At 36.8% G+C, this 27,225-nt stretch overlaps 2 protein-coding genes across 2 annotated transcripts; both read right to left on the reverse strand.

Moving 5' to 3' along the window:
* Window positions 1-558: 558 nt before the first annotated feature.
* LOC311171288 (uncharacterized protein) lies at window positions 559-19,939 on the reverse strand (the record flags this gene model as incomplete). Its single annotated transcript, XM_084234014.1, has 3 exons — window positions 559-1,511; window positions 4,478-4,542; window positions 19,035-19,939. 3 exons carry the CDS (start codon window positions 19,937-19,939, stop codon window positions 559-561), a joined length of 1,923 nt encoding a protein of 640 aa, XP_084090140.1.
* LOC311171376 (olfactory receptor 4A47-like) lies at window positions 13,081-14,010 on the reverse strand (the record flags this gene model as incomplete). Its single annotated transcript, XM_084234149.1, has 1 exon — window positions 13,081-14,010. One exon carries the CDS (start codon window positions 14,008-14,010, stop codon window positions 13,081-13,083), a length of 930 nt encoding a protein of 309 aa, XP_084090275.1.
* Window positions 19,940-27,225: the final 7,286 nt, after the last annotated feature.

Consider the following 27,225-nt stretch of genomic DNA (forward strand, 5'->3'; position numbering starts at 1 on the left):
TTCCACTTGTAGGAAATCATATTTGCACATATGAAAAATAATGTAGTTATTGGAATATTATTTGTCAAAAAGAATGAGGACATGAAGAGGAATAGATGCAATAATTTTAGAACATATTTATAAGGGAATATTGGTAAGAGCTATGCAATATAAGAAAATCTGAGAGTTAGATCTATATGGACTGGTATGAAAATATCTTCAAGACACTGCATAGTAAAAGCAAGCATATATTTAAATACACCTGCAGGTCCTCCCTGGTGGCACAAGGGGTTAAGCACAGCACTGTGAAGTTATTGGCAGCCTCTGCAGCACAAGTTTGATCCCCGGCCGGCCAGGGAGCTACCTACATGGAGTAGCAGACCTCTCCTGCCGCCAGCTGCTCCCCTCAGCAGTGTATTTCGTCACTCTGCCTGTTCTGTTCCCTGCTCTGGCTCTGGTGAATCCTCTTACCCTCCCGCATTTCTGACTGTACCCAATGCTTGTATAAATAAATAAATCTTTAAAAATAAATTAATTAATTAAAAAATAAAAATGTTTCTCTTTAGGTGGATAATGGAGTTATTTACTACCTGAAATGACTTTTCTTTTCCAGAGTTTCTTCACAGCATTTGTCATCTCTGAATTTCTCAGAGTGTAGATTAGTGGGTTCAGCATGGGTGTAATGACTGTATAAAACACACTCAGTGATTTGTCAATGGGGAAGGTCTTTGCAGGCCTCCCATACATGAAAATGCAGGGAACAAAGAAGAAGACAACCACAGTGATGTGGGAACCACAGGTTTGGAGGGCTTTCCGCCTCCCTTCCTGACTCAGGTTCTTGAGGGAGTGTAAGATGACAACATAAGAGATAAGCAAAAGCAGAAACACAATAGAACAGATGACTCCCCCATTGGCCGCCACTAAGAGGCCAATGACATAGGTGTCAGTACAGACAAGTTTCAATAAGGGGTACATGTCACAGAAAAAATGGTCAATGACATTGGGGCCACAGAATGGGAGTCCATAAATAGTGCTCATTTGAACTACTGAGTGCAGAAATCCTCCCACCCAGGACACTATCAGCAGCACAACACACACCCACTGCCTCATGATAACCAAGTAATGCAAAGGTTTACAGATGGCCACATAGCGGTCATAGGCCATCGCCAACAGAAGAAAGACCTCTGATCCACCAAAAAAATGCTCTATAAAGAGCTGGGCCATACAGGATTGAAAGGATATGACACTTTTCCCAAAGAATAAGTTTGAAATCAATTGGGGGGAAATAGATGTAGCATAAATGACATCCATAAATGATAAACTAGCAAGAAAGAAATACATTGGTGTGCCCAGGGTCTTACTGAAAGTTACAGTCACAACAATGACCATGTTACCCACCATGGTCAAAATATAGAGGAACAAGAACAAAACAAAAAGGACTTTCTGCTCCTTTGGATTCTGTGTGAGGCCCAACAGGACAAAGTACGTCACATTGCTCCTTGATTCCATTACCCTGGCTCCATCTACTCCTCCTTATAGGTGCTGTGTACTAGAAACAGTTCACCTGCAAAACAGAGAGGGAGACATTTAAATGTATTATAATTTTAATCTTTTTTAGTTATTCAACCAAAAATGTGCCTCGAGAATCTGTTTGTGTCCAGCCTGTCACAGATATTGGGATTACCAACTTGAAAAAGATGTGGTTCTCTTCTATCAGTGATCTGATACATAATGAGGATTCAGATTAGTAAAATTCATTGTAAATGTATTCATGTGCACTAAGGGTTCCTAGCACCAGAACATCTAAATCAACATGGAATCTGGGAAGGCTTCCCAGAGTAAGCAGTTCTTTAGCCGTGTTTTAAAGGTCAAGTGAAAGATGACGGAAAAGGTATTCCCTGAAAAGATACACCTGTGTTAAGTCACATACATGTCACACTTAAGGGAAGAGTCATTAAGGCATTTAACATACTCAAGTGGGGAATTCATGAATGAATTTGTGTGTATAATTAACTTAATTGACACCTGCAAGTAGATAGTGATCAGTATTTATTAATGTAAATTTTTCATTTCCCACAATAAACCCATTCCTTCTCAGGTGTTCTCCATCTCATTAAATGCATCTTAATGTTTTAAAATGGGAGCTCGCTTCATTTTAAAATTTTCTTATCTACTAATGACAAGTTCATAAAATCCTAACCACAAATTTTCTAGGTTTTCTTATTTCTTGATAATGCTAGACTTCCCTTGAGGATGTCTCCATTTAGCTAGTTGACTATTACACTACTTATAAATGTCTCTCCCCTAACTCAAAGAGCCTTCATTTATATGCCATTAAAACTAAAAAGCCATATCCCATGGGTTGTTACATAAACCATATAATTATTGTGTATGCATATACAGTTTTATCTTAATGAAAATGCCCAGAGCAATCTGGTTTTAAGAAATAATTGAAATATATAAATAGATGATAAACAGATGCAAAGAGAAAATCATGTTACTATAAAACATTTATTTTTTTCAAAATATTTAAAGATGTTATTGAACCAATAATTCTAATAGGGTTCTTATTTAATGTCATTATACAAAACATGAAAATCTGTTCACAGTTTTTGCTACAATATGGTAACCCTGAAGGCAGAGCTTATATTTGTTTATACTCATGTCGAATCCTGGATAAAGACATTAAATAATAGGTTAATAATACACCACTTACTACATGTCATACATTTAGCTAAGTGTGGTACAAATATTACCTGATTTAATCATACAACAATACTATGAATTAAATATTCTTATCCCTATTTTACAGGTTACCCCTTTCTTACCTGATACTTAGAAAGATTAAGTAATGGTTTAAATGTAAACCACTGCTAAGTGATGGGGCCAATTTACAGACTGCAAGTGTAGCTGACATAAGGATTCATTGCCCCATCCCTTTCCCACATCTTTCAAAGTTACATTCCCTTTAAATCTATGTTGTTCTCATTCTTTCCCTTTCTCCTACTCAGGACTCAAGAATTTCATCAGTTAACCCTGCTGTGTAGCATCCTTCCTGAGTCTGAATTTAAAAGAAGACAGCTAAATGAAACTATAAAACATATTTTTAAACCAATAAACTATATTTTTAAATCAAACTAGAAGGCATTAAATAAGTGCTAGTCACCACTCCAGGTAATGCTGCACAAATTTTTAAATGAGATTATGATAGATGGCTACTGAGTTTTTGTAGCTAATGAGCTAAAATAGATGAAAGCCTATGTAATACAGTGTTTGGACAAACATGGATAAAATATATTAAAATTTAATGTATGATAAGTTTGAAGCCCTCTGAAATTCAGAGCTACAAGGTGAAAAAACATTTACATGTTTTATTTCATTGAAATAGACAAAGCATGTTAATGAAAGGGGTTATTAACATTACAAGAACACCTATCAATTGTTTTGCGAAAGTATATATTAGATGCTATGCTCATTCTTACATACACACATGCACACACACTCACATCACATATCTATGTGCATACATATATAAAACCATATTTTTGCATAATAATTCATCTTTATAGTAACAAGTATTGTCAGCCCCATTTTATAGCTGAAGAAACAGACTCAGAATGTTTAATTTCCCCATAGGTTACATTTTTCAGTCACAAGAATGGAATTATATACTAATTTCGATTGACTTAAAAGTTTCTGTGATTTCAAAAGAAGTTATTCAACTTTTCATTCGTATAAACTCAAGTTTAAAATAATTTCCCACGTAATAAAGGAATTCATACAACCAAAAAGCCTGGTTTCCACTTTTACGTGTTACAGATTTACCTTTTGGAGTCTTGCTCACAATCATCAGAAAAACTTATTAATCAATTCCTAAGAACTGGAAATGTCTCTTCCACCTAGTATGACCACACACAGTGAAAAGTCATGTCATTCCTTAAGGATATATGTGATTTCATGAAACTTGTCCATTTTCTTCATGGAGTCTTCTAAATATTTCAGAAAAGCATTACTTGCATTGTAGATCTACTTAAAAAGAATTCCATGGTGCACACAAAAAACAACAATTTTCTATGTCAAGATAATTTGTCAAGAAGGCAAACAAAGTGCTCTTTCTTTCCTTTCCATCTGGCGGCAGCCATCCAGGGTCTTAAATGGCCCAGTTAAACGTTTTCAAGGAAACATGTAAGCTCAAAACTTATTGAGACCTAAATTCCACTCAAAAAATTCTTAAACCATTATTTCTACTCTGTGTAGAGGCTGTTCGACTGGAAAGGAATGTCTATGAACTAAAAGAAAAAGAAGGCAAATAAATGATATGACCTGTAAGAAGTTACCAAATAGTTATTTTACCACAAAGGTTATTCTGTAACAACTAATTTCTTGAGATAGTCAGTTCTCCTCTTTAAAGAATTCTATCAGTTTGAATAGGATACCATCCTGTCCTGATAGAAACAAAGATGATGGATTATTTATACATTCCCACCAGGCATTTTACCAGGTGATGCAACTGGAGCATGTCCAAGGCTGCTTTCTACTTCATTATATTCATGTGATTGTCCACTGCAGTTAAAAGAATGTTTATAGATGAAGCTCCTGTTAGAACTACCACATACCGAGAGTTGTGAAGATGTGCCAAGGAGAGACATAGCTTCAGAACCATTAGGCAATTTGCCAGTCAAGAATAAAATATAAGTCCTGTCATTTTTTTCCAAGGACGATGATTTCATCATTTATTTTGCCACTTTTCACAGTGAGATTTTCTTTCCTTTTATCTAGTACTCAAATTTGTTTTTTTTTTTTTTTTGGCCTGTAACTGTGGGTTGACAAAATTTTACCTACATTTCAGACACATAACTATTTATCTAACTTTCATTATTTTTTTTAATATATTCAGCACTTATTTGTATCAGGCTCTCTGCTACAAACTGAGGGATACAGTAGTTGCTAAACAGGAAAAAAAGGGGGCGGGATAATAGTCCTGGCTGATTTGATCTTATAGAAGATTTTCATTCAAATTTTACTCATTTGCCTTACATTCTTACAATAGGGTCAGGTTATAAAAATGGAAATATCTTAATAAGGTCATTCTAATCTGTCATCAGTGCTAACAAGACAAATCCACAGGGTACCATGATTGAAAACAAGGGAAATTCTATTGTGAATGAAGGTGTTTTAAAAAGGTGACCATATGAAACACTACTACATATGTTACGCTCTTCAGATGTATGTTACCACACTATACCCACCACCAAAACATACATAATCCTTCACCATAGTCCACTGGGTCTCCTCTCCCTCTTACTCTCCACACTCTCCCTAACGTGTTAGTAGCCTTAGTTTTACAGTTTTCTGGTTTGGTTTTGTCTGACTCTGTTTTGTTTATCTATATTCTATATATGCATGAAAACATAGTGTTTGTCTTTCTACTTCTCGCTCATTTTACTAAGCACCATCCCCTCCAGTTCATCTATGTTGTCACAAGAGTTCATCATTTTATACAGCTGAATAGTATTCCATTGTATATCAAAGTGCATCTCCTATCTCAGAAACATTACAGTAATTGTTTAAAAAGCAAATGTCAATCTATCCTCAGTCATACTTAATTCCAGAGCTTTGCATTTCCAAAGAATCTGTATTACCAAAGAAACCAAACTGATCCTGAGTATTCCGAAATTTAACAAATGACTGGGCAATAAATAGATCCAAATAGGATTTTAAAAATTTTTTGTAATTTATTTATTTTTAATTGAGCCAATACCGGGATACCCTGACTAGGTATTACTATAACAATGTGCCCACCAACTCACCCATATTCCACCATCACAGACCATTGTGCTACCTTTCCTCTTTTAATTAAACACAAATTATATTTTCTTTACTGAATCAGACTGTCATATGAAATAAATGTTTACCAAGCACTGGTTGTTGAGAATGTGGACAAACAGCCATTCTCAAAAACTGTGGGCTTTTAAGTGTGACTGCTACAATCATAGATTGCATTTTGACATTAACTATAAATATCAACATTTTATTTTTTTTTTCTTTACAGATCAGAATTTATTTTATTTTTTTTTTATAAATTTTATTGTTATATTCCCCATACAATTGCAGCCCCCCATTCTGACCCCAATCCCTCCCCTCCCGCCCCCACCCCCCTAAAAGTGTCTCTGGTTCATAGTTTTTTGTTGATTTTGATTTTCACTTTCTTATAGTTATTCATTTTCCTGGTCCCTTATTTAAGTTTTCTAGATTCCTGCTATGAGTGAGACCATCCGGTATTTTTCTTTTTCTTTTTGGCTTATTTCGCTGAGCATGATCCCTTCCAGCGCCATCCATGTTGCAGCAAATTGCATGTGTTTATCTTTTTTGAATGCTGAGTAATATTCCATGGTATATATGTACCACATCTTCTTGATCCAGTCATCTATTTTTGGGCATTTGGGTTGTTTCCAAAGCTTAGCTATTGTAAACAGTGCTGCTATAAACATAGGGGTGCAGGTGTTCTTTGGAATTGATGTTTCTGTGTCCTGTGGGTAAATACCTAGGAGTGGAATTGCTGGATCATATGGAAGCTCTATGTTTAGTAGGTCCAGAAATCTCCACACAGCTTTCCACAGTGGTTGGACCAGTTTGCACTCCCACCAACAGTGCAGAAGAGTTCCTTTTTCTCCACACCCTCGCCAACATTTGTTGTTGCTAGTTTTTTTAATATGTGCCATTCTCACTGGTGTAAGATGGTATCTCATGGTAGTTTTGATTTGCATTTCCCTGATGACAAGTGATGTTGAACATTTTTTCATATGCCTGTTGGCCATTTGCATTTCCTCTTCAGAGAAGTTTCTTTTAAGCTCTTCTGTCCATTTTTTGACTGGATTATTTTCTTTGTTGTTGTTGAGTCTCATCAGCTCTTTGCAGATTTTTGTGATCAGTCCTTTATCATTAGTGTTGGGTGCAAAAATGTTCTCCCAGTTGGTGGGGTTTCTCTTTGTTTTTGTTATTGTCTCTTTTGCTGTGCAAAAGCTCTTTAATTTGATGTAGTCCCAGCTGTTTATCTTTGCCTTCACTATCACTGCTTTGGGTGATGTGTCTGTAAAGATGTCTTTGATGTGCAAATCACGTAGTGTTTCGCCTATATTTCCTTCTATATATTTTATGGTTTCAGGTCTTATGTCTAGTTCTTTAATCCATTTTGAGTTGATTTTTGTGTATGGTGTGAGGTGGTGGTCAAGCTTCATTCTTTTGCATGTAGCGACCCAGTTTTCCCAGCACCATTTATTGAACAAACTTTCTTTGCTCCAATGCATAGTCTTTGCTCCTTTGTCAAAGATTAGTTGACCATAAATCTGTGGGTTTATTTCTGGATTTTCTATTCCATTCCATTGGTCTGTATGTCTGTTCTTGTTCCAATACCATGCAGTTTTGATGATTATGGCTTTGTAGTATAGTTTGAAGTCTGGGAGTCTGATGCCTCCATTCCCTTCTTTTTTTTTCAGGAGAGCTTTGGCTATTCGGGGTTTTTTGTGATTCCATATGAATTTCATCAATAATTGTTCTATTTCTTTGAAGAATGACATTGAAATTTTGATTGGAATAGCATTGAATCTGTATATTGCTTTTGGAAGGATGGCCATTTTAATAATGTTTATTCTTCCAATCCATGAGCAGGGGATGTCTCTCCATTTCTTTGTGTCTTCTTCTATTTCTTTTAACAGTGTTTTATAGTTTTCTTTGTATAGGTCCTTTACCTCTTTTGTTAGATTTATTCCCAAATATTTGATTTTTTTTGTTTCAATAACAAAAGGGATGGTCTTTTTGATTTCTTCTTCTTCAGATTTATTGTTTGTGTATAGGAAGGCTACTGACTTTTGCGTGTTGATTTTGTATCCTGCCACTTTACTGAACTGATTGATGAGTTGAATTAGCTTTTCTGTGGAGTTTTTGGGGTTCTCTATGTATAATATCATATCGTCTGCAAATAGTGATAGTTTGACTTCTTCTTTTCCTATTTGGATTCCTTGGATGTCTTTCTCTTGTCTTATTGCCCTGGCTAGGACTTCCAGTATTATATTGAAAAGCAATGGTGACAGTGGACATCCTTGTCTTGTTCCAGATCTTAATGGAATTGCTTTCAGCTTTTCACCATTGAGAATGATACTGGCTGTTGGCTTGTCATAGATGGCCTTTATGATGTTGAGGTATGTTCCTTGTATCCCAAGAATTTCAAGGGCTTTTATCATGAATGGGTGTTGCACTTTGTCGAAAGCTTTCTCAGCATCTATTGATATTATCATATGGTTTTTATATTTCTTTTGTTGATGTGTTGGATAACGTTGATTGATTTTCGGATGTTAAACCATCCTTGTGCCCCTGGAATGAATCCAACTTGGTCGTGGTGAATTATCTTATGGATACATTGTTGGATTCTGATAGCTAAAATTTTATTGAGGATATTTGCATCAGTGTTCATTAGGGAGATTGGCCTGTAGTTTTCCTTTTTTGTGTTGTCCTTGTTCGGTTTTGGTATTAGTGTAATGTTGGCTTCATAGAACGTGTTTGGTATTGTCCCTTCCTTCTCAATTTTTTGGAAGAGTTTGTGAAGGATAGGCACTAATTCGTCTCTGAATGTTTGGTAGAATTCATTTGTAAATCCATCAGGTCCTGGGCTTTTGTTTTTGGGGAGGTTTTTGATTACCATTTCAATTTCGCTAATTGTAATTGGTCTGTTTAGGTGTTCTATTTCTTCTTTATCTAGCTTTGGGTGATTGTAGAGTTGTAGGAATTTGTCCATCTCCTCTAGATTGTTAAACTTGTTTCCATATAACTGTTCATAGTAGTTACTGATTATTCTTTTGATTTCTGCTGTGTCCGTTGTGATTTCTCCTCTTTCATTGATGATCCTGTTTATTTGTGCTTTCTCCCTTTTTTCCTTTGTGAGCCTGGCTAGGGGTTTGTCTATTTTATTGATTTTTTCAAAGAACCAGCTCTTGGTTTCATTGATCTTTTGGATTGTTTATTTAGTTTCAATTTCATTTATTTCTGCTTTGGTTTTTATTATTTCTTTTCTTCTACTGGTTTTGGGGTTTTTTTGTTGTTCTTTTTCTAGATCTTTGAGCTTCGAGATTAGGTTGTTTCTTTGCGTTCTTTCTTGTTTCTTGATGTGAGCGTCTATTGCTATATATTTTCCTCTTATTACTGCTTTTGCTGCATCCCATACATTTAGGATATTGGTGTCCTCCTTGTCGTTCAATTCAAAAAATTTTTTAATTTCTTCTTTGATCTCCTCATTAGTCCAATGGTCTTCCAGTAGTGTGGTTTTTAATCTCCATGAGGTAGGAAAGTTCCTTGCCTTCTTTTTATGGTTTATTTCTAGTTTGATGCCTTCATGGTCAGAAAAGATGGTTGATATGATTTCAATCTTGGTGTATCTGTTGATGTTTGTCTTGTGCCCCAGTATGTGATCGATCCTGGAGAATGATCCGTGTGCGCTTGAGAAAAATGTGTACTCCATTTTTTTGGGGTTTAGTGTTCTATAGATGTCTGTTAAGCCCAATTGCTCTAGGTCTTTATTTAGAGCTTTGGTTTCTTTACTTATTTTTTGTCTTGTTGATCTATCCATTGTTGATAGTGGTGTGTTGAAGTCTCCCACTACGTATGTGTTTTCTCTGATGTCTGTTATCAGAGAGGACAACAGTTGTCTGATATATTTTGGTGCTCCTTCGTTTGGTGAGTATATGTTAATGAGTGTTATTTCTTCTTGAAGTATTGTCCCCTTGATCATAATGTAGTGACCATTGGGGTCTCTTTTTATCTTTTTGAGTTTGAAATCTGTTTTATCTGATATAAGTATAGCTGTTCCTGCTTTCTTTTTTGGTCCATTTGCTTGTAGGATTGTTTTCCATCCTTTAACTTTGAGCCTATTTTTATCTTTTGTAGCTAAATGTGTTTCCTGGAGACAGCAAAAGGTTGGGTTTTGTTTCTTAATCCAGGCTGCAACTCTGTGTCTTTTTATTGAAGAGTTTAGTCCATTTACATTTAGAGTTAATATTGATATGTTAACATCTGTATTTGCCATTGTGTTTGTCTTTCCTTTGATTTTATTTATTTATTCTTTTAATAACTTTTTTTTTTTTGGGCCTTCTTTCATTGTTATTCGTCGCTCTGAGGTTCTGGCTTTAGGACTCCTTGTAGTATTTTTTGGAGTGGGGGTTTAGTTGCAATGAAATTCCGGAGTTTCTGTTTGTCTGGGAAGGTCCATATTCTTTCTTCAAAGAGGAAGGAGAGCTTTGCGGGATAGAGTATTCTTGGTTGGCATCTGTTTTCTTGGAGTCTGTTGACTATGTCCCTCCACTCTCTCCTTGCCCGTAGTGTTTCTTCGGAGAAGTCTGATGTCAGCCTGATTGGTTTTCCTTTGAATGTTATCTGTTTCTTCCCTCTTGCCAGCTTCATTATTTTTTCCTTGTCCTGGATTCTTGGGAGCTTTACTATTATGTGTCTTGCTGTATTTTTCCTTTCGTCGTGGAAGTTTGGTGTTCTTCTTGCTTCTTGTATATCAATTTTCAGCTCCTTCTTCACATTTGGGAAGTTCTCTTCAATTATCTCTTTGAATATTTTCTCTGTTCCAACATCTCTCTCCTCTCCTTCTGGTATTCCTATAACTCTTATATTTCCTTTCCTCATGGAGTCAGATAGTTCCCGAAGTCTTTCTTCGTTCTTTTTCCTTCGTACTTCTCTTTCCTTCTCTGTTTTGGTTCTTTTTATTTCTGTGTCTTCAAGATTACTTATTCGTTCTTCCATTTCATCTATTCTGCTTTCATTGCTTTTCCCAGAATTCTTTAGTTCTTCCATTAATTCTTTGATCTCCTGCATTTCTTTTACTTCCCTCTTTAGGGACTCAATTTCTTTCTTCTGACCATTGTTTTCCCTCTCTAGGGACTCAATTGCATTCTTCGGATCGTTGATTATTTTTCCCTTATCATTGTTTTCCTTTATGACTTCTGTCAGTTTTTTAATCACGGCAATTTTAAATTCTCTTTCTGGAAGGCTCAGAAATTCTTCCAAGTTATTGTCGTTGCAATCTGGGGGCTGGCTTTCTTTTTGTGGTGTGCTTTTTCTCTGGAGAGTTGCTAGGTTGCGTGTGGTTCTTCTCCTCCCTACTGTCTGTTTTCTAATTTGCCGTATGCGTTGGGACACTGTGTTGTTGGGACTTGCCGGCATCTTGGGTGGGCTTCTCTGTTCCCCTCTGGTTCTTCCAGGAGTCATCTGTCAGTTTCAAGCAGCCTTTACTGGAGAAAGGTCCCTGTTCTAAAATGCCGATGTGGGGACACACTCCCCTGTGCGCCTGGTCTGCCCCGGCGGTGGGTTCCTGCTCCCCTCTGGGCTTGGACTGCAGGCCAGAGGGGGTCTGGCGTGGGCGAACTTCCCCCGCTCACCTCTGGCTCCTGAGGAAGCCTTCTGCAGGTAGTCTTTACTGTAGAAATGTCCCTGTTCTAAAATGGTGATGTGGGACACACTCCCTGCGCTTCTGATCTCAGGCACACTATTCTGCGCGCCTGGTCTGCCCTGGCTGTGGGTGCTCGCTCTCCCTGTGGGCTCAGACTACTTGTTCAGAAGGGGCCCGGTGTGGGCTAACTCCCCAGCTGGCCACTAGCTCCTTCAGTAGCCTGTGCTGGGGTCAAGTCGCTAGGTGGCACCAGAGATCTCTCCTAGAGCCCTTGGGGAGCTGATTTTCCACCCCGTGGGACAGGGAGCAGAGCGGGGATGGTAGGGTACACCTCAACGGCTTTGGGGTGCTGTGTCTGCCTTGTGCCCCACCGTCGTGGGGAACCCACGCCCCTAATTTCGTGCCCCGGGTCTCAGTTCCAAAGCCCTCAGTTCCAGGACGCGGGCTGTAGCCCAGATCAGTGGCGCGGGAATGGCGCCTTTTGAATCCCGCTCCCCTGCCTGGGCGCCTTGTTCCTGCTCACTCAGGGAGGGCCTCCGCCCGGGTCTCAGTTCCAAAGCCCTCAGTTCCAGGACGCGGGCTGTAGCCCAGATCAGTGGCGCGGGAATGGCGCCTTTTGAATCCCGCTCCCCTGCCTGGGCACCTTGTTCCTGCTCACTCAGGGAGGGCCTCCGTCGTCTCCCCGCAAGCCTAGGTAGCAGGCGCAGGGCCCTGGGCAGCTGCAATCCGAGCGCCACTTTCTAAATATCAACATTTTAAATATACATATACTTTCACCCAAAAATTCTATTTCTATGAAATAACATAGGAACACATATCAAAAGGATATATATTTATTGCAAAATGATATGTCATAGGAAAAAATAAGAAACAGCCTGCAGAGAATTGGATAGCACTCTAGTATTATTATAAGGTATACTATTATAATTATTAATGTACAGTATTATTATAAGGTATGGTTATTTGGTAAGAATTATCTATCTGGACTGGTATGAAAAGCTCTTCCAGCTGTTGAGTAGTAAAATATACGTGTTTACACACAGACAGACGCACACCTACAGCTATGCAAATATCCTTGCATTTGCAAAGATTAATACTTGAAGCACCTCAAGAATAGACTTTTGTGAGCACCTTAGAGAACACTGGGAAACACTAGTAAGAGATGGAAAGAGATTATGTGTCTTAATTATAACCTTTCAGATTGTTTCTATTTTTATATTCATTATTATTGTAGCTTTTTTTAAAAAAAAGCAATAGTGCTGATGCTTTATTTCACATATAATGCAACTGAAATTGAATAAAAACTTACATATAACATTATTTCAAATAATGAAAAGTAAATAAAAATGACAAGCATCTAACAAAAAAATTACTCTCAAAAATACAAAATGGATAAATGCATAAATCATCAGTGTAATAATAAAAATTTCATTCATACATGTTTTTATTGACTCCTGATATATATGCATTATGACTTTCCTGAATAATAAACTAGACATTACCCAACTGGCATTATAAACCAACCATACAACTAATTCTTTATTATAGTTATGACATATGCTTTAAAGAAAAGGGATCGGTGAATCAGTTTCAAGAAGACTCTTCATTCCAGGGAGATGAGCCTGGTCATACAACTCTTTTCATGATTAAGATCAGACTTATTTGCCATGAGATATGACATTTCCTCTCCAGAGCTTCTTCATTGCATTTGTCATCTCTGAATTTCTCAGAGTATAGATTAGTGGGTTCAGCATGGGGGTTACAACTGTATAAAACACACTCAATGATTTGTCAATGGGGAAAGTCTTCAGAGGTCTGGCATACATGAAAATGCAGGGAACAAAGAAGAAGACAACCACAGTGATGTGGGAACCACAGGTCTGGAGGGCTTTCCGCCTCCCTTCTTGACTCAGGTTCTTGAGGGAGTGTAAGATGACAACATAAGAGATGAGCAAGAGCAGAAACACAACAGTGCAGATCATTCCTCCATTGGCCACCACTAAGATACCAATGACATGGGTGTCAGTACAGACGAGTTTCAGTAAGGGGTACATGTCACAGATAAAGTGATCAATGACATTGGGACCACAGAATGGGAGTCCATAAATAGTGCTCATTTGAACTACTGAGTGCAGAAATCCTCCTATCCCCGACACTATCAGCAGCAAAACACACACCCACTGCCTCATGATAACCAAGTAATGCAAAGGTTTACAGATGGCCACATAGCGGTCATAGGCCATCGCCAACAACACAAAGACCTCTGACCCACCAAAAAAATGCCCTGTAAAGAGTTGGACCATACAAAATTTGAAGGATATGGTATTTTCCCCAAATAACAAGTTTGAAATCAGTTTGGGAGTAATAGTTGAAGAATAAATGGCATCCATAAATGATAAGCTAGCAAGAAAGAAGTACATTGGTGAGTCCAGGGTCTTACTGAAAGCTATGGTTATCACAATGAGCATGTTGCCCACCAGAGTCAAAATGTAGAAGAGCAAGAACACAACAAAAAGAACCTTCTGTTCCTTTGGATTCTGTGTGAGGCCCAAAAGGACAAAATAAGTCACATTGCTTCTTGATTCCATTATGATTTATAGATGTTGATTTTATATAGAGAGAGTTTGCCTACAAAACAAGAAAAAACATCTTTTCAAGCATTACAGGTTTCATCTTACTCATCCAATCAAAAACTGCCTTAGGAATTTTGTGTTAAAATACATTCTCATACCAAACGGAGTAAGATAGGATGTCCTATTTTCTGATATGCTACTCTGTGATCACCATATAATGATGAGATCAGACAATTAAATAATGAGTATCATTATAAATGTATTCATGTTTTACTAAGAAACATCTAAATCAAACTGGGATCTTGGTAGGCTTCCCAGAGTAACAAATGCTGACTTTAAATGGTGAAATGAGAGGAGAGAGGATAGGGAGGGAACTCCATAGAAAGATGTATGTTGTATTCAGTCAGAAAACAATAATACTGAGAACTCACTTAAGATAATTTACGTGTTCGGCATGAGTACAGGCTGTAGATGACTGATCCCTGCACTCAATGCTAGCCTGCTAATTTAGAACTAGGGTTACCTTCCCTGTAGATTCCAATAACATCATCCCTATTTCCACTTGAGACCTCAGTTAACAGGCAACCTGGATTTTATATATCTTGCATCTCTATTCATAATGACATAGCCATTCTCTAAAATGATACATCTTCTCTACAACATATTCCTTTCTGAGATCTCATGAAAATGGACTCTCAATTTGTACCTTTCTATTAACAATCTCTTCAGGACAATCTAGACATTTTCTATCAAGCACCCCAAACTTCTCCAGCTTCTACCTATTACCCAATTCCAAAGTGACTACTTTCACATTTTTCAGCATTTATTTCAGCAACACCCTACTTCTCCACATAAAAATTTGTTATTACTCTGCTTGAGCTGCCCTAATAAACTGACACAAACTAGGTGACTTGAAAGGACAGATATTTGCAGAAATGCAATTTATATTTCAAAATGTGCATGCTGACCCTGTTAACTCCTTCTGAAGAAACTGAGGAGGGATATGTTCCAGGCCTCTCCTGTCTCCTGGGCTTGTAGAGGACTGTATTAATGTTCACATGATGTTCTCATTATGTGTATATCTATGTTTAAATTTCCCTTCCCAATAGATGCCAATAATGTTGTGTCTGGCCCATTGTAATAATCTTTTTTTAACTCAATTCCCTCTGTAAAGAACCTGTTCCCAAATGGGGTCACATTCTGAGGAACTGAAGCTTAGGACCTTCAACGTGAATTTTGGAAGGACACAAAGGAACCATATAGAGTCACCTCGTAGTCTGTAACATGTTACAATCACTGTACCAGACATCCTCAATTCACTGAAATGTCCTTCTTAGTGAATTCACTTCAATATTTTTCCTTTATAATGTTCTAAAATTGTGTGCCTTCTGTTCCTATTTCTCCCTTAATTTCAAGTAGTATATGCAACTACCTAACCAGTATCTCTATTTGATATCATTTAAGTATCTATAAAACCAAATATTTAATTCCCCATAATAAACAATCCTGCCCTGGTATCACTAATCTAGTTAGGAGTAGCACCTGCCATTTTATTTTTCAGACCAAATATCTGACAGCTCCCTGCACTCTTATTCCTTTCACACTGCTTAACACTATACAAATAAAAGTTCATAATCTCTCCCTTTAAAATACAATGCAAATGTGACTATAACTTGTTACCTCTACTCCACTGCAACAAACTCTAGCAGGATCTCTGTTTTCACTAGCCTCCAACAATCTGTTTTTCTGAAACAACCCAAGTGATACCTTTTATTCTTATTAAAATCATACCACTCCTCTACTCATCCCTGCAGTTGATTCCTAACACACACTCAGTAAAATCCAATCTCTTTACCTTCACCCTAGATAACTTGGTCCCAGCCTATCTCCTCAGATTTTCATCTTAAAAATCTCCAGGTTTATTCTTTTCAAAACTTTGTGCTATTTCTCAAATATCCAAAATGTTTTCCAACTCCTGAGTTCCATAAATTTTCCTTCAGATGCTATTTTCTGAGATCAGAAGCACTTTACATCTAACATAATGGGAAATGTTTTTGGAAAGTTATATTGTAAATTTAACCAGTAATGTTTACAAAATACTTACATGTCATGCCTTTTAGGTAAGGTAGAATCCCAGCATCACAGAGCATCCACTAATTTACTGAGGCTCAGGGTATGTGCCAGAGGTCATGTCAATAGAAGATAGAAATGGTGGCGCTGCCTGAGAAATCACCTTTTCATCATCAGTCTCCTAGCTTTAAAATAAATATACCTCTTGAGGTTAAAAGATGCTGCTGACCTCATTTAAAATTTTTTATTTTATATTTACTATAGATATTTTTAAGGTCAAAAAATAAAATAAAATAATTTGATCTGTTCATGACAAGTATTGTGTAAGTCCTAACCAGCAACTTTCTAATTTTTTCCACTTTTATCTAAATGATATTGAACTTCCCTCAAAGAAGTCTCCATTTTTCTAGCTGATTGATCTTTACATTTATTAAAATTTCTCTCTCCTAGTAAGGACTTAATTCACATGCCATGAACACCAAAAAGTCTTATTGTACTGGCTTTTTTAAATAAACCATGACATTGATGTGCATTCAGAAAATTTTATTTTATTCAAAGTATGTACAGCATACATGTTTTAGAAAACATATATGTCTACTTAATTATCACATTTAATCTTTGTAGAAATAAGTATTGTTATTCTAATTTTATAGTGGAAGAAACATAGGCACAGAATATGAAGCTAACTTTTTCTTAAGTTATATATGTTAAATGAAAAAATTGAAATAGCATATAACTTGACTGATTTCAAGGTCCCTTCCTGCCAGCAGAAGACTTTTTAACTTTTCAATTCTTTTAAACTAAATTGATATAATTTCCTACATAGTAAAAAAAATTTCACAAAACTGAAAACCTGTTTTCTGAATTAGATGTTACAGTCCTACCTTGTGGAAGCTTGTTTACAATTTGAAGAACACTTAACCTCACTCATAAGAACCTAGAAGTCCTTTTTCCATCCACTATTCACACAAAAAGCAAATGATTGTATTATTCCTTGAAGATTTATTTGGTTTCCTGTGGCTATTTGTGTTCATTTTTCCCATGAGTTCTTGTAAATATTCCAGGAAGTACAACTTGTCATGTAGATCTATTTCAAAGAAATTCCACAGTACAAACAGAAAAATAAGATTTTTTCCATGTTCTGGTAATTTATCAAAAGTGTGAACAAATCACCTATCTATACCATAAGGTAATAACTGGCTATTTACCAGGGAATTTTTTTTCTCTAGTAAGATCTTTTCTGGTAATAAAGAACATCATTCAAATATTTAGCCCATTTCACTTGATTGTGTTGGTATGGTCAAATAGTTGTACTTGAGATTTGGAGAGGACTTCTTTTGCCCTTTTTATATCATGCTTTGAGTCTAATAAAGCATCTCCTGAAATAACTATATCAGATCTTAAGAGGATAGCATCCTCTGCCCAACAGGAGCATAGATCACTGAAGATTTTACACCTTCTAATGATATTAGTCAAGGAGTTCTGCAGTTGGAATGTATCCAAGACTTATTGTTGCATAATTAAATTCACTGGGATTTTCCACAAAATTACAGAGCGAGATTTCTACATAAAAAAACCCACCTGACCAGTCATATAACTAAGATAAGGAAGATAGTACAAGGAGAAAAAAATAGCCTCAGAATTACCATAAGAAAAAGACAAATACCAGATGATTTAATTCATTTGTGAAATATAAAGAAATTATGCTTCATAAGTGTTTTGATAAGTGTGGTGTGATGGTATACACCTGAAGAGGTGTAAAACTATAACCCCACATTGCATGCAGTGCTGCAAATCAATGCTACCCCAGTAAAAATTAATACAATTTTAAAAGTAATTAATTTAAAAAGAGAAAGAGTGGTGCTATCATATTCCACACTTCAAATTATACTATAAAACTACAGTATTCAAAACAGTATGGTACTGAAATAAAAACACACAAACCAATGGAATAGAATGAGAGCTCAGATATAAACTCACATCTATACTGGTAGTTTATAAGAAAGGAACCAAGAGTATACTCTGGAGAAGTAAGGGTCTCTTCAACCTCCCTTTCACAAATAATTAATGAATGGTTCTACATAGTTAAGAGATATTTCAGTAATAGTGGATATTCATAATAACAGCTATTGAGTATTTATTGATAGCAAAAATTTATTAGGATTATTATTAATATCTCTATCATTCCCTTTTAGCACAAACATGAAAGAGGCAGTGGTTCACGCTTCATGTACCAAAACTAATTTTGATCTCAGGACTATTTTACTCATAATAAACCCTACCACTCCAAAATATGCTTATAAAAATGATACATAAAATCTCTTCACACAGCAAAATCATGAAAACAAAGTTCTCAATATGAATGAACAAATAAAATTACAATAACAATTTTAGTCCAAATAATTCAGCAAGAATAAATGGTAAGTCTTCTCCTTACCATTAACCATGAGTTTGCACTGCATGATTTATGAAGAAGTAAGAGTCTCACAGTTTCTGCTAGAAAATATTTTTTCCCAGGAAATGTCTTCATAAGATTATCCACTAACAGGCTGAGAGTGCAAATGTAATCTATACTACTGCTACTCAAAGGATATACATAGATCACCTGCTTAGAAAGAACTGATAATTTGTTTATAATGCAAACATGTCAATTCAACAGTGATCTGAGTAAATTAGAACCTCTTGAGTTGTTTGCTGAGAATGTAGCATTTCAACAAGGCGACAGTTGATTCTGACAGCTTATCAAAGTTTGACAACTAAATGGACGATAAATCTACACAAAGTATTTTTAAAGTGATATAATCATTTCCTGCCTGGGTCTCCTTCCTAAAAGGCCTCTCTGCCAACATCAACATATTTTGACATACAGTGTTCACTAGGTCCAGAACCTTAGAAATGGCATTACTTTTCCTTTGCCTTTTAAAAGACGAAAGTTTATGTTGCTATAATTATTTCTCCATGGAGGTCACCTTTTTACCCAGAACTTCATAGCATTTTTTACCTCTGCATTTCTGAGGGTGTAGATTAAAGGATTTAACATTGGAGTGATCATTGTATAAAACACAGCTATGGCTTTGTCTATGGAGAAGGTTGTCACTGGGCGCATATACACAAAGATGCAGGGCACAAAAAATAAAATGACTACAGTGATGTGAGACACACAGGTAGAGAGGGCTTTGCGCCTTCCCCTCGAGTCATATGTCCTCAAGGAGTGCAAGATGACCACATAGGAGACCAACAAGAGGAGGAAGTTTAACAGGCAGATGAATCCACTATTGGCAGCAACAAAGAGACCAAGGGTATGCGTGTCCATGCAGACCAGTTTTAACAAAGGGTTCAAGTCACACATAAAATGATCTATGACATTGGGGCCACAGAAGGGCAGCCAGATTGTAAAGAGGATCTGAATGGTCGCATGGACGAAGGCTCCAGCCCAGGCCACCCCCACAAGGAGGCTGCACACTGACCGGCTCATGATGGTAGTGTAGTGCAGGGGCTTGCAGATGGCCACGTAGCGGTCATAGGCCATGACGGTGAGAAGGATGATCTCGGCAGCACCAAAAAAATGCTCTGCAAAGACTTGAGCCATACACCCGCTAAAAGAGATGACTTTTCTCGCAGAAAGAGTGTCAGCTAGCATTTTGGGGGTCATGCAAGAAGAACAGCAGCCATCTATGAGGGATAAGTAAGACAAGAAAAAGTACATGGGGGCGCCTAGGGCCCTGCTGGTGCTGATGGTGACCATTATGAGCAGGTTGCCTGCCAAGGTCACCAAGTAGACAATTAAAAACACGACAAATGATAATTTCTGAAGTTCCATATTTTGAGTCAGACCAAGGAGGATGAATTCTGTCACATTATTCATCCTCTTCATCAATTCAGTCCATGTGACCAGTGACTTCCCTGAAAAGAAAATCATACTCATCCCTAAAATGTAACATCTTCATTTAAAGAATAAAGATCCAGTGTGCCTTATATTTTTTTTCAGTTTGGGAGAAGACAAAAACAAGCACGAACCTATAGAAACTGTTTCAATTTTTTACTCTTCTCACAGGTGACAATATAGGTGGCATATATTTTGTTCTTTATGATTTCCTGATTTGCTTTTCATTTACAATACAAATGTGCAACTTTTAAGTTCAGTAAAGTAGTACCAATCAAGATTTAAGAATCAATCCAGGATGTGGCCGTATACACTTGGCACCATCACAAAAACCCAAAGATCCATGTATTTTCCCCACCATGGCTGAACACACTTTCCAGTGAGTACTATAAATTGCTCCACTAATTTAAGCCACAAAGACTCAAAACCATACAATTTCTGGGGCCATCCTGGTGGTGCATGGGTTAAAGTCTCAGCACTATCAAACTACTGCCAGCCACTGTGGCATGAGTTCAATCCCCAGCGAAGGAACTAACCCACACGGTGCAGCAGGCCTCTCCTGTCTCACCCACTGCTCCCCTCAGCAGTGTATTTCACTAGATCTGCCTGTTCTGTTCCTCACTTTGTCTCTGGTGAATCCTTTCACCCCTGGCACCTCTGGCCTACACCCCAGTTATTATATGCATAAATAAAAATAAGTCCTTAAAAGAAAAACAGAATTTCATTCATGAACTATATCTTTTTCTACTTTACCCATCTGGAAACTCCTCCACTTTCTCAAAAAAAGAGGAAATAGTGTTGCTACCTTCTCTCAATCTCACAGGTTGTGGTAAATGTCTATTGTAGCACTTGCCACACTGTCATGTTCATCTCTTGTAGTCATCAGTCTGAGTCCTTGATGGCAAAAAAAAAAAAAAAATTTGCTTTACTACAATTGTAATCTTATTCATTTTTAAAACCCAATACTGGCCTAAAATAAGTAAGTAAAGAATTTACTGAGAGGGGAAGAAGAAATAGCTCAAAATGAAAGAAGGTAGAAGAAAAAAGTGAAAGAGAAATGTATAAATGCATTAAGAAACAAGGAAGACATGGGTTCAAAAGGCTTGGTTTGGGGTTCAGGATCTACCCTTATTAGAACTACAGCATTAAATTATCTTTGTGCTTAAATTTTTTCAATTTGTTTAACAAATGATAAATAGATCTATATTTAAGATTACTGTGAAGATTAAATATTTTACCATACTACTATTATGATTGCTATTATATGTTTGCTATTCTACTGGGAGCATTACTAAAAAAAAAAAAAAAAACTTTCAAAATTGTCTCTTAATACCTCCAACAAATATTTTGAAAACTTGTGATAACCAAGTGAGGAAAAATAGAACAAGGGAAACAAAGATTAATGTCAACAAGAAAGGACAGCAGGTAAACAACAACAGGGCCTCCCCTGGTGGCGCAGCGGTTGAGCGCTGAGCTGCAAGGCTGCCGGCAGCCTCTGCAGCACCACCAGTTCATTCCCCAGCCGCTGGCGAGGGTCCCACCAAAACAACAACAACAACAACAAAAAGCTATTAAGAGAATCATTATCCTAAAGATTTAATCATTATTTACTTTGGTTGTTTTATGGAAATTATTGTCTATTCATTTCATTAATTCATTCGCTGAATCCATATCCCAAAACATAGCAAATTTACACTTTGTAGATTGGACTCTTATGACTGAGTGAGGAGTTTGCCAGGAAACAGGTAACTTCCATGCAGTTCATCTTCACATACATGCTTTGCAGAATGTTGTGCCACACCAGTCTTATGAGCTATTCATTTTTATACCAACAGTCCTGGCCAACATGAGGTATTATAAAGCATTTGGAAGGAGGGAAAAAGAGGGGGGGATGTGGAGAGAGATAAAAGAGGAGGGGGGTAAGGGATAGAAGAGAGAGGAGAGAAGTACCAATTTCTCAACTCCTTCAATTCTCACAATATACAGACATAATTTCTGGGAGAGAAGCAGAGGGAAGAAGGGGAAGAGAAAAGGATAAATGAAGGCAAGAGAAAGAAAGGAAGAGGAAAATTGACTTACCACAAAGCTGTCTAAGACTTATTTTTTAAGAGGCTGTGCTGTGCTTAGAATCCAAACTTTCCATCAAGCATATTAATTATGGCGGTTATTATCAATATCAAAGAAAAATATGACAAATAAGTCATAGGTAGTTCTTACATACAAACTGATCAGAATAAAAAGTTATTTTTGCTCACCTCAATATTTTCTTTAATAAAAGCATATTTTTTTAATTTTTGAACTTTTATTTTGCCCACCTCAATATTGAGGGGTTTGAGCTATTGACTTGTCATCAATTGACTCTCTACATTCTCAATCCTTAGAATCTTTCGGGGTTCAATCCCAAGTACATGCCATAGAGTCATGGTTATCTTAAAATACTGTAAATTTACTATAAAAAAGCATTCCAAGAGTTTCTAGAAAAATCCCAAAGGAAAAATCAGAAAACTTGTGCTTCTTGTGCTGTGTGCTAGAATTCCTCAGCTTGACCTGACAGCTTTGAATAATAAACTATCCCAGAGACTAGACTTTTTTCCCCCATTCTCCTTAGATATATTACTTTGTACTTAAAATGAGCTTGGAGAGCAGATTAAAATTTCAGTAGTCCTAGCAGGTTTCTATTTCTATGGGACTCACAGAAGTTCACAGGTTTTTTTAGTTTTTGTATAGAATTTGGTCTGATAGCCATAATATTAGCCCTAAAAACATGGTAGCCATTTTTAAAGCTAGAAAAGCAAATCCAATTACCAAGATACATGCAGATGATGTAAGGTCTCCTGGATGAGGAAATCTGTGGAAACTGAGACTTCTAAGTTCTTTTTCAGAGCACCTGTGCTCAATGCAAAGCCACATATTTACTCCCTCATGTGTCTAGGATCCCATGTCTAATCAGAGTGAGAAATCTTCACAGTCCTACCTTTTCAACTCTTTCACTGCTTGCTATATATAGACGTTACTTTAGTCATACAGACAACTCACCTCTGTGCTATTTCCTCAAGGGAAGAATAATTAATGTTAGGAGTCTTTGCCAAAATGGCAACCAACTGCTTTTCCCACTTTCCCACAGTCCTTCTGACCAAACCATGACATTTAACAAAGGTTAGCATTCACTACCAATCTTGGATAATTATCAGGCTTGCAGTCAGAACTTGGATTCTACAGTCTTCTTTTTGTCAATAATAAAAGTTTGTGGAACATCTAAAATGTACCTGGCACTGTGTTAGTCAATAGTAACAATGAAAATAACAAACTACTGAGTGCAATGCACTAGGTCCCACGTGAAACACATTACCTCACATCCCCTTTGTAATGAGCACTGTTAGTATCCCCAATTACAAAGAGAATGAAAACTGAGGCACTATGAGTTTAGGTAACTGACCCAAAATCAACAGTGACTAGTGACAGAACTGAGGTTATATACAAATCTACCTCCACAACCCAGAGAGCGTCTTTGGCCTCATGATGCAAGATCTCAACTATTAAAAAAAAAAAAAAAGTAGCAAGCACTATAGAAAACAACACAGCACCATGTATCTGTGCAATGAGGTGATGGGGTTGAAGTGGAAGGTGTTCTTAAGGAAGCGATGTGGATGCCAAAAAATGGTACTCAAATTGTATAAAAGAACTGGACATAAGACCTGAAACCATAAAATATATAGAAGAAAATAAAGGTAAAAAATTACAAGACATACATCTCAATAACATCTTTAAAGACTCATCACGCACTATTTCAAATTGCCAGCAGCTGGAAACAACCTTTGTTCCCATCAACAGACAAATAGATAAAGAAGATGTGATGTATTTACACAATGGAATACTACTCAGCTATAGAAAAAATGAAATCCTGCCATTTGAACATGGATGACTTTAGAATAGCTTCTGTTCAGTGAAATCACTCAGAGAAAAACAAGTACCATATGATTTCACTCATGTGATAGAAACAAGCAGATGAACTAAGGAAAACAAACAAAATTTTAAACAGTTAGATCAATTAGTGGTCACCAGAAAGGAAAGACGAGAAGAGGGTGGGTAAACTGGAGAAGAGACAACAATTTTAAAGTGAAGAATAGAATTGGGGTTTTAGTAGTGGGCTTAATGTAGCATAAACACATGCTGGTTTTTAAACATGTACACCTAAAACTTATATAATGTTGTAATGTTACTTCAGTAAAAATAATAATAATGAAAAAATAAATAAATAAATAAAGACTCATCACGCAAAGCAAAGAAAGTCAAGGAAAAGATAAACACCTGGGATTACATTACACAGAAAAGTTTCTGTACAGCAAAAGAGACATTAACCAAAACGAAGAGCCACCCCACTGATGGGGAAAAAAATCTTTGCACTCCATACAACTGATGAAGGACTGATCACAAAGATATACAAAGAACTCACACTAGTCAACAAAAACAAAGTAAACAATCCAGTCAAGAAATGGGCAGAAGAACTTAAAAGACACATCTCCAAAGAGGAAATGCAAATGGCCAACAGGCATATGAAAAATGTTCAACATCCCTTATAATCAGGGAAATACAAATCAAAACCACATTGAGATACCATCTTACACCAGTAAGAATGGCACATATCAAAAAAATAAGCAACAACAAAAAAAAGGTTGATGAGGATGTGGTGAAAAAGGAACTCTCCTACATTGCTGGTGGAAGTGTAAATTGGTCCAACCACTATGGAGAGCTGTCTGGAGGTTCCTCAGTCTACTACAAATGGAGCAACCATATGACCCGGCAATTCCAGTCCTAAAGATCTACCTAAAGGACACAAAAACATTGATTCAAAAGAACACCTGTACCCCTATGTTTACTGCAGCACTATTTACAATAGGTAAAAACTGGAAACCACCCAAATGCCCAAAAATAGATGACTGGATCAAGAAGATGTGGTATATATATATATATATATATATATATATATATATATATATATATATATATATATACAGTGGAGTATTATTCAGCAATCAAAAAGGTAAACTCATGCCATTCACAGCAATGTGGATGGAGCTAGAAGGAATTATGCTCAGTGAAATAAGCCAGAAGGAAAAAGAAAAATACGGATGGTTTCAATTATAGCAAGAATATAGGGGGACCAAATAAGACATAAGCGTAAAAAAATAGTAACAGTACAAAACACAACAAAGCAAAAACAGACAACTATAAATCAGAGATATCCTGCAGGGGAAGAGTAGGGAGAGGGATTAGAGGGAAGGAGGGAAGATCTCAGGTAACTGATGTGATGGTGCACAGGTGCATTGGTAAGAAAACTATATGGGGAGTACACGTGAGGGGGGCGTGGAGAAGCAAATATTGTTTAAAAATGAACAATGATGTAAAAAATAAAAATAATTAATTTATTAAAATAAAAGAATAAAAGATCTGTTAGAGAGGAAAGAAATTTTGTAACATGAGTCCTAGACTGGATTAAGAAAGTGAGGGCCTGAGAATGTGAACAATTTCAGGATATGAGCTGAACTATATTATATATCACTTGGTGTGTTTGTACTTCCATCTTGTTATAAGTGCAATTAATTATACTTTTCCATGTCTCTTCAAGTGCACTGTACACTTTCATTTTGAACTAGCTGGAAATTATTTAAGCAGAGTGTGAAATTACATCATTTAATTGAAAAAAAATCTGCTCTAATTTATTAACCAAGATCTGAGTAAAGACAGCTTAAACTACTAAAATCAGTATCTCAAATAGATATCTACATTCCTTTTTATTGCAACATTATTCACATTAGTGAAGATATGGAAACAACCTATATGTCCACTGTAAACAAATAAAGAAAATGTCGCACACACTCACACACACACGCAACCCCATCAAAACGGAATAGGATATTATACAGTCTTTTTATTTATTTATTAAATATTTACTTATTTATTTATTTATTGATACAAGCACTGGGTACAGTCAGAAGCGCAGGAGGGTGAGAGAATTCACCAGAGCCAGAGTGGGGAGCAGAACAGGCAGAAGGACCGAAGTACACTGCTGAGGGGAGCAGTGGGCGGCAGGAGAGGTCTATGTGCCATGTGGGACCCTCCTCCAGTGGCCGGGGAGCAGCCGGGGATCGAACCAGCGTCGCAGAGGCTGCGGGCAGCTTTGCAACCCAGCGCTCAACCGCTGCGCCACCGGAGAGGCCCTATACAGTCTTTTAAATGAAGAAAACTTATCATGTGTGATGACATGAATGGACTCGGCCAAAACTGTGATAAGTAAAATTAAGCCGGACAGAAAGAGCAATAGTCATGAGCTTATGAAATATACAAGAATAAGACTCATGGAAGCAGAATAAAAAAGTGGTTGCGAGAGCCTGGGGGAGGGAGATTAACCAAAATCTGAGCAAAGACAGCTTAAACTACTAAAATCAGTATCTCAAATAGGTATCTGCATTCATTCTTATTGCAACATTATTCACATTAGTGAAGATATGGGAACAACCTATATGTCCACTGTAAACAAGTAAAGAAAATGTTACAAACACACACACACACACACACACACACACACGCAACCCCATCAAAACGGAATAGGATATTATACAGTCTTTTAAATGAAGAAAACTCATCATGTGTGATGACATGAATGGACTCAGACAAAATTGTGATAAGTAAAATTAAGCCAGACAGAAAGAGCAATAGTGCATGAGCTTATGAAATATACAACAGTAGGACTTATGTTAGCAGAATAGAAAAGTGGTTGCCAGAGTCTGGAGGACGAAGACATAGGAAGAAGTTGATCAAGGGGTATGACCTTTCAGTTACACAAGATGAAATTCTGGAAATCTATATAAAAATTTAAGCGAAGTTAATACTGTATTGTAGAGTTGAAATTTACTAATAGGGTAGATATACAGTGCTCTCATCACAACAAAAATAAAATAGCAACTCTGTGAATCATGGAAAATGTTAAATAGCTTGACTGTGGCAATTATTCCACACACCTAGTTATATCAAAATATTCACATACATACTTTAAATACATGCAATTTTACTTGCTCATTATATTTCAGGAGGAAAAAAATAGCTTTTAAAATGAAACATTTTAAATGACTGCCAATTAAATGCCATGCCCTCACTGATCTAGCTCTCAAGATAGCAATACTGCCTTCCCAATAAAGGTTTAATATTGATCAGAAATAGACTCTATCTGTGATATGAGTCAACAGGGAAGCTATGAATATATCACAGTCCACACAGTG

This window comes from Talpa europaea (assembly GCF_964194135.1).
Source record: "Talpa europaea genome assembly, chromosome: 1".
Taxonomy (NCBI): domain Eukaryota; kingdom Metazoa; phylum Chordata; class Mammalia; order Eulipotyphla; family Talpidae; genus Talpa; species Talpa europaea.